Below are 11,997 nucleotides of genomic sequence, written 5' to 3'. Positions count from 1 at the left end.
CCCCGCCGCCCACGGGGTGCAACCCCACCGGGGCTCACCGGCGGTGCCCGGAACAAAGAGGGCTGCTGGGGACCGCCGACCCCGCCTGCACGGAGCACTGCGCCGGGCAGCGCGGCGTGGGGGGCTCGGTCCGCTCGCTCGCTGCATCACAGCGGCCGACAGACCGCAGCGCGGTCACAGCGATGCACGGCGGCTCGCCGGCCTCCTGCCGACCGCAGGAGCTAAGAAATAAATAAATAAAATTAAGAGAGGGAGAGAAGGCAGGAACACTGAGCCAAGCAGCAGCCCTCGGCAACGGAACCCGCGGGGGTGTTCAAACCCCCGCCACCCCTGCCCAGCCGCGCGTCCCGAGCCGCGCTCCGCGGTGCGGGGCCGGCCGGAGAGCGACGAGCGGCCCCTCCCGCGCATCGCGGGTGGGAGGGCGGGCTGGGCAGCTCCACCGCCCCCGGCCTCACCGGGGGTCGCACTCTCCCCCCGCCACCCGCGACGGCCCGGTGGGCCGCCCCCTCCGTCCTCCCGCCCGCCGCGGCTTCCATCCATAATTAATCGCCTCCCCGCAGCCGCCGCGATAAGAGAGGGCGGGCGGGGACGAGGAGGCGGCGGCGACCGGGAGGCGGTGGGGGGAGCGTTGCGCGCTCGCCGCGCCCGGCTCACTGCGGCCGGCAGCTGCCTGCCGTGCGGAGCGGAGCGGAGCGCAGCCGCCCCGTCGGGGAGCGCCGCGCTCGCATGGCCGCGCCGCGCCGCGCCGCCGCCGCCGCGGGGCCGGGGGGGGCCGCGGGAGGAGGATGAGGCGGACGGCGGGGCGGCGGCGGCGGCGGCGGCGCGGAGGATGAAGTGGAGCGTGCGGGGAGCCTGCGCCGCGCTCTCCAGCTGCCTCCTGCTCGCCTGCGCCCTCAGCGCCGCCGCCGTGGGCCTCAAGTGCTTCTCGCTGGGCTCCGAGCTCAAGGGCGAGCCCTTCCGCTTGGGCACCGCCGCCGGCGCCTTCTACTCGGGGCTGCTGCTGGCCGCCGGCCTCTCGCTGCTCGCCGCTGCGCTGCTCTGCTGTCGCCCGCCCGACGAGGCGCCCGTGGCGCCGGCTCCGGCACCGGCCCCAGCGCCGGCACCGGCCTCTGCTTTGGCCCCCGCCGGGGACCCGGACCCGGCCAGCGGCGGCCCCGGCGGGGCGGAGGCGGCGGCCGCGCCGTCGGGGCCGGTGGAGAAGGCGTCGCCCGGGGGGCGGCAGAACTTCCTGCTTCTGGGGGTGCTGGTGTTCATGCTGGGCGTGCTGAGCGCCTTCGCCGGCGCCGTCATCGACGGCGACACCGTGTCGCTGGTGGAGAGGAAGTACTCGCACTATTGCCTGCTGCAGCCCGGCGGCGCGGCCCGCCCGCGGAGCGGACCCGCGGCCCCCGACGGCACCGCCGCGGCGCTCCGCTGCCAGAAGCTGCGGGACTACCAGCAAGGCTTGGTGCTCTCCACCGTTTTCAACGCGCTGGAGTGCCTCCTGGGCCTGCTTAACCTGCTTCTTGTCAAGAACTACAAGGCCGCGCAGCAGCGCGGACGGAGGCGGCGGCGGCGGCGAGCGGCCCCGGCCGCGGCGGCGGCGGGCGGGCGGCGGCGGCGGCGGAGGGGCGGCGGCGGTGGGCGGCGGGCGCCGCGCCACAGCCAGGGCTCCCTCTTCTCCGGCGGCGAGCCCGAGCTCAGCCCCGGGGATTGCCCCTTCCAGGCCGTCTCCTACATCAACGTGGGCGTCTTCCACGTCTTCGACGAGGCCGGCGTGGAGGTGCACTGTGGCGGACATCCCTCCGTCGAGCTGCCCGGCTACTCGCCCATGGACCCCGAGCTCAACGCCTCCTATCCCTACTGCTACCCTCTGCCCAGCGAGCAGCCCCCCGCCTACGAGGAGATCTACCCCGGGGAGCCCTGCGCTCACGGCACCTAGCGCCTGCCTCCGCCGCCGCCGGGACGCCCGGCTCCCCGCCCGGCCCCCGGATCGCCGTGACGGCCGGGAGCGGGCCCGCCAGCGCTCCGCAGCCGCGGGGCTCGGGGACACTTATCGCACCACAGACGGCATGGTCCCGCCGTCGCGGGCGCAGCGGGACACGGGCGGCGTGCCGCCGTGCCTCTGGCTCTGCGGAAGCTTCTCCTCCCTCCCTCCCTGCTCTCCTCTTCTCTCCCCCCCTGCCCTCCCCCACACCGACCCTTCGTCCGCCGGCGGCTGAATTTTCCGAAGGCTGCGCAAGAAACGCCTAAGGGTTGGTTCCTCCCGTCGCCTCTCCTCTGTAGCCAAGTTTAGTTCCCTTCGAGTGATTCATCAGTCTCCAGCTTTAGCAGTCCAGAGTTACCCATTTATGATAACCAGCCAGTGTAAGGAAAAGGTGTCATGAAGCTTCTTTACCTCTCAAAAGAGCTAAATTTCTAAACAACGCAGAGACATTTGTGTCACGTTTACTAGAGGTGTATTGGGGATCTTTAACGTTTACACTACTCCTTGGGAGAATTGAGTTCTGTTTTAAGATTTAGTGAGTTAAAACATTCGTTGGTCTTGTAAGATGCACATTGAGAAAAACCTGCACTTTGAAAAAGAAACAGGAAAAAATTCAACAACGTTTTTGTACACTAACGTGCCTGCTTTTGTTGATAACTTCTTACTGTAAAAGCTTTCAGAAGTCTATAGTGAAAATGTTTGGTAAATTCACTGCAGTTTAAAATTGATGATTAGTTCCTTTACTAAAATAACTGAGATGTTGCTAGGATATGGCAGTTAAAAAGGAAGTCCAAATGTAGTACACATTCCTTTTTGTAAACAGGTTCTGTGTTTTTAATGCAAGGCAGGATTTCTTTTTGTTTTGCACAGGTGAAGGGTATAATTCTATTTTGTACAACTACATGGTTTACCTTGTAAAGAGTTCCATTTTACCTGTTACAATTCATCAATCTGGTAAGCTTGAATATTAAAAGTTTTATTTGAAAAATATATATATTGTAAACAGCCTTAACTGGTGCAGTAGTCACAGTTTTAAAGGATAAAATATATATATATATATAAATCATCCTGGAAGACATCTTCCAAATGTGTTTTCAAAACAGTATTTATACTCCTATTTTAGAGCAAGGATTTTGTTTGTTTGTTTGTTTTGTTTGTTTATTTAAAGAAAGGCCAGTCTAATTTCTGAAAAGGGGGAGGGGGAAAGTGATGGGATCGTATGCTGTTAACTCTTAGTGAACTTTGAAGTATTAAAAAGGGTTTCTGGAAAGAGAAGAAGTGCTAAATCCTTCTTTTTGGATTCTGCTGTGGAATGCCAGTACCAGATAGCATAAAAAAAGTGCTAATGAAAGAGAATCAGATGCGGCATATTTTATTACATCATTTGAGAACAGACACAGGCTTGATTTCATGTTGCATGCAAAACCAAATAGCAACTCTCTTGGTTGCATTTGGTTCAACACCCCAGTTAAGGTATATAACTCAACTTAAGGTATATTGAAATGAAGTATTACAAAATAACCTTTTTGTTAATCCTTTGTTTGGAGCCTGCTGCATAATGCCAGTGTATCAGCTACCCAGGGGCTGGGGGGGGTGGGGGGAAGGTGGAAGAGGAGGGGAGACAGAGTGGAGAGAGAGTTAAGAGTATGCAAAGTTACAGTCTATTTCTGTGGTTCATGGAAAATTATTTTGAACTTTTTAGTTGCAGAGAGGCTGACGTAATTTGCAGCCCTAGAACTGGAGAGAGAGAGATTTGATTCTAAAATAGTCAAAAAACCTCTGCACTGTTGTTTTCTAAAATGTTTTGACTTGCACACTTTGTATAATCTAAAATGCAGGATGCCTGAAAAGTCTTAAAGTTGCAAACTGATGTCTGTGAAGCTCACATTTAAAGCTCTAGTCTAGAGAAGAGAGTGAAAAGCAGCATTTGCCAATTTTTCGAGTAGTTCTAAATAGCAGAAATTTAAAATAGAGCTCCTTTTGGCCAGCAGATTTCCTGGTGTGGAATGCCAGTCTAAAACATATGCCCTAGCTAGGTCCCATTTTAGTACTGAAGATTGGTTTTATGCTGCCTCTCTGCAGATGCACATTCTTAACCCCTTATGGGAAAGTAAGAAGTCCAGTAATCTTTGCCTGTAATATTGATTTAGGCACAAGACCAATTCCATAGCATACTTTATTGCTCATACAAACGAGATTTTGCAAAATGAGTAAAGCAGAGAAACTAAATTCTTATGTAGGTCTCCAATTGAATGAGTTTATGAGACAGCATAGTACCTGATACTGAATTAAATGGGAACTGCTAGACTGCAGAGTGATTTTGAAAAACAGACAAACCAGCTAGGTGCCTAAACACAGATGCAGATGCGTGATAATAGTTGTTGGTTTTTTAAAAATTGGCTACATACATTGTAGTTCATGGAAGTTATATCCTAGTTTTACTTAAGGAATGGATTTTTTGTCATAAAAAGACAGCATTTTACTTAAGATAGTTATTTTAGGAATTATGAACTAGACAATTCTGAAACTCCAGATGTTCCAAAGATCAGTGCTCAGGGAAATAAATGGAAAGTCAAGAAAGCTACCTATTATGCTCAATTGTTTAAATGTAAACAATTTTAGACTATGGATTTTTAAGATTGTTAAAGTCATAACTTTTTTTTGTATGTATATGTGTGTACATGCCTGTGTAAGTGTGTTTGTGTTTTATTTAAGTCTTTTCAGGATGCCATTGAATATTTATTTGCAGCTCAGTTTTAGTTCTTAAATTTCTACTTTTCTCCATTTGGGCTTTTATCCCTGGAATAGTTTAATTTAGTGGTGGACAGATTGCCAGAATAATGTCCAAGTCAGACTCCCACGGAAGCCAGTAGGCGTTGTTTCATTGACTTCAGTGGATCTGGGCACAAATTATATGTAACACCTACTCTAAATAATCTTCAAAGTAATCTCGATCTTCTGGCATGACAGGATGCAGCAGTGGCATATAATTTCTCAGTTATTTGTGATTTCTATGGACAGCAGTATTAACAGAGGTCAGCTGTGGTGTTTTAGACATGTTTTTAAAAGCAGGAAAATGAATTGGCAGGCAAATTGACCAAATAAGCCATGTTTTATTAAAGATGGTATATCAGTGTTTCAGGTGTCTGGTGACTAACTTTTCTGACAAAATACAAAACACCGCACAAATTTATTTCTCAGTGAGAAGAAACTTACAAATACAGGATAAGAGATGAAGCTTCACAGGCATGATTGCAGTATTGTGAAGCTGTTTTTAGTAAACCTGAGTCATCATTCTATCTTCTGAGCAATAATGTTAGAGTGTATGAACTATACTGTGCCAAAATTGAAAATAGGCTGGTGTGGGAAGCATTGGAGCTTAGGTTAATTACCTGAGAGGACTCATACTGTCCCTTTATTTCCCATTCTCCATCATAGGATTGTCAAGGTGAACACAAACCTGATCAATTCCTGTCACTGAAAGGTGATAACTGCAAGGCTTCTGCCTTAACTGGCAAAACCATGCAGAAGGGAAAAGAAACATGTATGTGCTATCAAATCTCCATTTTGCCTACCTGAAGTAATGACTTCTTTTTGCCTTATGGCTTGTTGTTTTAATTTGCTTCCAGCTGTACTCACATCTGTTCAAAGGGAGGGAAGAATAGGTTCAATACTACTGTTTTGGTCACAGTGAAATACTGATTTTGTAGCTTTCAGCTCTCAGCATTCGTGTTCCTTCTGCAGGTAATAGTGGCTAGTCAAGGTCTGAAACAGTGGAAAATCAAGTCTGCTGTCTTTGATGAGACAGGATTTGCCTTCATGTGGAAATAATTTATTCCCACCAGCCTATTAGCAATTCACATGAATTATTTTCACACTCCAACATCCTTGCTTAAATCTTACTTATACTTTGCATTGTAATTGACAGACAGAATATACATTAATCTAAAAACAGGAAAAAATTATGTTAGAGGGAAACTGTATTAAAGTAGTACAGATTTTACTCAAAGTTTGATTTCACTGTAGGACTTCTTTGGTTCACCAAAAAGTGCTATGGCGGCTGGTATAACCTAGATATATTTCAGACATACTGTTAATTAATCAGAAAAGGTTTCTGGATGTTCTCATGAGAATGGCAATCTGTTTCTGCTTTTGGATATAGTACATATGAAAACCTTTTCTTCATTTTGCCATTTAATCCAAGATTGATCCTCAAGAAAATGTCAGTAATTGATCTTGTAACTTTAGGATCAATAAAATAAGTTTTAAAGCACAGCATATCCTATAAGAAAAGCCTAATGCTCTTCATTTCATATTCTTTATTGTCTTAGGTGGATGTCTAATAGTAATAATAACTGAAACTAGTATTTAATTACAATTTCAATTACAAAAACTTGGTTTTCAGATGCTTACAACTGGTACAAATGGAACCACAGTATAAAATTTCAGGTATTACCATGAAGTTGAGTCTGTTTCCATAAGTCAGGTATTTCTCAGTTACAAGATGTTCAAATATTTCAGATAAATTCTGCTGGTAAAAATCTGTTCATTTTGTATGATGGCACTCTATACATGTTCTAGAGTTACCTCTCCTTAATACAGGCACATATTTCCAATTAAAATGCACAAGGGTAAGACTCAAATTTGTCATGATCACTGTCCAGTTTTTAAATTTCTTAATTATTATCTCTCAGTAGTTAATGGCATGGGACTAGGGTTATGTTCCAGAATCAGCAGCCGCTCATCTAGTAACAGTTTAGCAGATAACAGATGGACTTCAGGAAATCCACAGGCTAATGGACTTCAGGGGAAAAGACCTTCAATTACCTGTTGCAACAATTCAGCATACAGTGTTTCCTGCTCCAAAGGAGGCACTGCCCAAACAAAATAACTAGAAGAAATCTGAGCTTTTAAGTTGAGTACATTGTGTTCTCATTCTTACACTACCAGTTCTGAAATTCTTCCCTTGCATGGCTTTTGAAGATTGAAATCCTCAAATTGATCTTCTAAAAATATGATTTAAGTAACTGCCTGGCTTTCTATTGGCCAGGTGTGCAATGTGCTATCCAGCCAGTGTTCGGGCACCACGGGGAAGCTCAGCTGCAGTTTATGGCTACGTCTCCCTGATGTCAGCCTAGATAGTCTGTAACTGAAGATCAGTTCTTCTAAGAAGCCATAAGACTATCTCAGGTGTATTTCCTTTACAGGTGGAAGTCCTGCTCTCCTGTTTCAGTGCTTTTTCAGACCCAAATGCCTTAAACTTCAGTGAATTTACCTTGAGGCAGGGGTGGAGATGACATTACAGTTTGCCACTACTTTGGTTGTGGAATTTTAGATATCTGGAAGACCTCCTTAAGCTTTGTGGAAGGAAACACTTCTAGTGAAAAACACGTACTGACTCATCACCAGAACACAGAAAAGTCAAGAGCAGATGTATTCCCATAGCAATACAACTTAGCAGAAGTTCCCAGGGTTTCAGTTATAGATTACTTCTGGCACAGGTGTGTCTGATGGGGAAATTCATTTCATGGTGTTTGCAAATGAATCATTTGTTTCACTTCAGCAGGTAGGATTTAAACACCTCAAGCATCCTTACCAGTTTGTCTCCTCTGTGGCCATTGTTAGCAGAGGATAAAGTGAAGTGTGGGAGGAGAGAAAGCTTATCATGATCCTCTTAATGGGTTCAGAGGACTAAACGTTCCAAAGCATTCATTGGTTTTATATAAAGATTTGAAAATGGAAGAATACCTATAATATCTAAAAGGATTATTTTTCAGGGTTTATATTTTTGGAAACCTAATACTTAGATTTAGAGAAGTATCTTTCAAAATTTGCTTTTTCTCCCAGGTTCTACATTTTAAATGAAAACTCATCTCACAAAAATACTCAGTGAAATCTCCAGACATTTAAATTATTAAATTTAGGGAGATGAAGTAGAGCTGTCCTACAAACTACTGAGTGCCATCAATTCCTGTAGAGGTCATGTAAGGAATTTGACACATGGTGCAAATGAGGCCTTACTTGCCAACATTCAAATTCTGACATTTCCTCACAAATGAAGGAGGCAACAGCATAAAGTTGTGCTACAAAAAAAGGAAGTTATAGGCAATCAGACAGTTATGGATTTTGGATGAGATATGTATAGTCTCAAGATCCATTCATTATTAAAATGTATGTCTAAGGGATTGTCAGTGGTGGATCTGAGTAGGGGCAGATCTTGACAAGTCTAGGTCCAATAGCTCCTAGAAACATGGAGAAGTCCAACCAAAAGAAGCTCATACTTGCACTAGAAAGGAAAGAGCCACTGAGAATTTCTATTTCCTTACATTTTGGAATATGTACAATTTCCTGAATGACACAGAAGCTACTAGTGTATGCAGATTGTCTAAATTAGACTCCTAGGAAAAGGAAATGTAAGTGTTGAAAACTACTTAATCTGTAGTAAAACCTTTTGATGTGTAATCAAATATGCTAATTCCAGTAGCTTATCCTCTTGACCTGGGCACTGAAAATTACTAGAACTGAAAAAATTGCTATCTTCAAAATAAGACTGAAAGATTGGAAAAAAAAAATCATATTCTGCTTTCTGATTCATCTTTTGCTCTAAATCAAAAAGAAAGAAATTCTGATACAGCTCTTGTCCTAACTGTTGCTAAGAAATATGGTTTGTTATTCTGAATGGAACATAAGGGTGCTTCTCTCCACAAACTGGGAGATGATAGCTGCACAGAAATGCATTTGGCTAGCACAGAGACTTCCTTATCAGTGAAGTCCTTAGAGAGCTACTAGAAATGTATTGAAAGGCACCACCATCATCTGGGTTTACCTGGATCATTGTCTACTGCATTGAGCTTCATTTTTCCCTAAGCAATGGAGCTTGTCTTGTCTGCGGGAGCAAGCATCTGTCCCTTGTGCCGCACTAATCCAGCCCCTGGATACGTGTGGGGAGCTCGTGGCCCTGAGAGTCAGAGTGCTGTGGCACCATGCTGTGGGCGCGTGATGGTGGGTGAGGAGCAGCCCAGGTGAAATGCTGTTCTGTGCAACAGCAAGGAGGAAAGCAGATTGCTGTCACAGTGCCAAACTTGTTGTGCAGTGGTCTTGGGGGCAGCCGGAGCTTGGCTGCATTTGGGGAGCTGCTTCTGGATCATTTCTGCTAAAGAAAGTTGTTAAAGTCAAGGGGAATGGGAAAAGAACTAAATGTCTTTATTGGTACCCTCTCTCTCCCCCTCCAAAAACAGTGAGTGATCCAATTGCAGATGTTCACAACAGAGGTGTTGTGTTTTGGGTTTAGTATTTATCCTCTACTTCCTCTAGCAACTTCTCCAGAGGATCAGCTCAAGAATGCCAAGTGCACACTGTCTGTTGCCTCTTTGCTTATGGGGAGAGCCTGCAAATGGTGTACTGAATTACTCAATCAGCTGGTGGGGCAATAAGTAGAAATGAGCAACAAATTATATTTGGCACATTACAACAGCTATGAGCTGCTCTGGGCTGTCCTTTACTGAAGGGCTGTGGCAATTCTTATCTGCTTAAGGTCTGCATGATCTAGAGGTCCAAGAATGAGGAATCCCTGTTGCAAGTTTTCCTGGATGGATTTGTCTGAGAAGTCAAAAAGCAACTGTTCCCGTGTTTCAGTAAATGCATCTTGGCATCCAAGCATGAAAAGGAAGAAAGCACAAACAGGGAAGAAGTGTTGATTCATTCATGGTTCATTAATTTTTCATCAAGGGCAGCAAAAAGACAAACATTAGTGTTAACATCTCAGATTCAGAGAATTGCTTCATTGTAAGAGGCATTGAAGCTGACTGATAAGGAAGCAGCAGAAAGTACACCAAAAGAAAATTGATATTTCACAATGCTACTGTCAGACCATTCATAATGTTAGCAAAGGCTAACAAGACCATTAATTTCAACTTCCCTTATACATGCAGCTGGAAATGCTGCAAGTCTCTAGACAATATTCAAAAACTTCTATACATGACTAGACTAGACTTCCAGTCCAGTACTTTCTTTGTTCATAGCTACATGTTGGGACTTTTCAGGCGTGTGTGTGTGTGTGTGTGTGTGTGTGTGTGTGTGTGTGTGTGTAAGAGAAAAATGTGTATGCTGGCTGTGGACAGATGGCCATCTTCATCTTGCCTACTGCCACTGCAGAGCCAAGCTCATCCATTCTGTTCAGCTTTGCAGCAGAACATCAGAGCAGCCCCGCTCAGGCACTGAATCTCAGCAGAAGTGCAGGCACTGCCAGCATCATGGAGCCACACCTGACTCTTCCCCATCACACTCCATGGAATCCAGTGGAATCTGCAGGTCTGTGGACAGAAAGATTCCACCCTAGTTTTTCTCAGGAGAAAAAGGAAAGCAGGGTACTGATCAAATCTTCAGCTTCTCACTTTATACTGAGACCCCTGACATCCTCAGAGATCCTCAGCATAGGCCCACCCTCAGTGCACTCAGGGGTGCACCTCACCAGATCAGGTGCCAAAGGAAATGCCTTTCTTTCCTGGAGGAGGAGTCGCTGTCACAAGAACAACAAGAACAGAGAGAAGAGAGACCAAAGCACAGATCTCCCTAACTTGCAGAATTATGTACTTTGAGATAGAAAGGGCCAGGGTGCTGTCCTGTGATCTCCAGCCCTACAGTTTGTCACCTGATGCACATTGATACATGGGGAAGCAGGAAGAGCAGAATGACAATCACATTAAACCAGTTAAATTGAGTACTGATGGACCAGACAAGGGGTAAATATGGAGTTGAAACAGACACAGACAACCTAATCCTCATCCTGCCCTCTCCTGGGCAGGATGAGGATTGGGCACATACCTGGAGAACTTCAATGAATAGAGATTTTGTGAGGGGAAGTTTTAGTTGCATCAAGTGGAAAGAAAATCCCTGTTTACAGTGGAAATGTCAGGGTATTCCCCCCCTAAAATGGTCACCTTGTTACAGCAATGTGGAAACCCAAAAGAAATTCCCAGGAGAGGTAATGCAAATGGAGGCATCCAGCTAAAAGCCATGTAAACAGAGTAGAAGATGATCTCTTAAAATGTCACACCTCTTCTTTCTTTTGGAACAGCCACATCATTTTGTTCTTTGCATTTTCAGCTCCTTTTGGAACAGCCACATCATTTTGTTCTTTGCATTTTCAGCTCCAGCTCTCAGGAAAGATAGAAGCTGGTGGGAGACAGACACTGATAAAGGCTGTACTGGCAAAGTGTCAGGTAAAGGGAAGCCATTTTTACATTTCTGCTCTGACAAGAGAGGACAATATATTCTAGCCTGAGAGCTTAGATGGCAGAAGCAGCAGTGATTAATTGGTCTAATTAGGGCTCCAAATAGGAAAGAGTGAGTTTCCTGAACTATTGCATGCTAAATTTCCTCGCTTCTATGAATAACTGTATTGCTCAGAGGAGATGGGCATCAGAGTGCATCATCAGAACAAACATTTACCCACTTCAACCTAGGAATACCACTACAACCTCAATACAACTAACTAATGCAAAGACACAACAGGCCATTTTGGCAGCTGGGAGGTAGCATAACAGTCCAGTTTCTCTGCTTCCCTGAGGGATCATAAGTCAGAGAATCACAGAATCATGGAATGGCCTGGGTTGGAAGAGACCTTAAAGACCAACTACTTCCAACACCCCTGCCATGGACAGGGAGACCTTTCACTAGACCAGGATGCTCAGAGCTCCATCCAACCTGGCCTTGAACACTTTGGGGCATCTGGCAGCCACAGCTTCTCTGTTTCAGTGCCTCAGTACCCTTACAGTAAAGAATTTTTTCCTTGTATCTAATCCAAACCTACTCTTTTTCAGTTAGAAGTAATTTCTCCTTGCCCTGTCACTACATCTTCCTGGAAACATCTCTCCTCTTCTTTCTTTTAGGCTCCCTTCAGTTACTGAAAGGGCAAATTAAATCGCCCTGAAGCTGCCTCTTCTCCAGGCTGAAAAATCCCAATTCTCTCAGCCTTTCCTCATAGGAGAGGTGCTTCATTCCTCTGGTCATCTTGGTGGCCTCCTCTGGAC

The 11,997-nt window shown here is 46.1% G+C and overlaps 1 protein-coding gene across 1 annotated transcript; it reads left to right on the top strand.

Annotated features, from left to right (window-relative positions):
* Positions 1-814: 814 nt before the first annotated feature.
* On the top strand, positions 815-5,723 carry TMEM271 (transmembrane protein 271). The gene has a single exon (XM_064736252.1). It carries the CDS (start codon positions 830-832, stop codon positions 1,919-1,921), a length of 1,092 nt encoding a protein of 363 aa, XP_064592322.1. The 5' UTR covers positions 815-829; the 3' UTR covers positions 1,922-5,723.
* Positions 5,724-11,997: the final 6,274 nt, after the last annotated feature.

This window comes from Zonotrichia leucophrys, chromosome Z, assembly GCF_028769735.1.
Source record: "Zonotrichia leucophrys gambelii isolate GWCS_2022_RI chromosome Z, RI_Zleu_2.0, whole genome shotgun sequence".
Classification (NCBI taxonomy): Eukaryota; Metazoa; Chordata; class Aves; order Passeriformes; family Passerellidae; genus Zonotrichia; species Zonotrichia leucophrys.
This window is presented reverse-complemented; position numbering and strand designations above follow the sequence as displayed.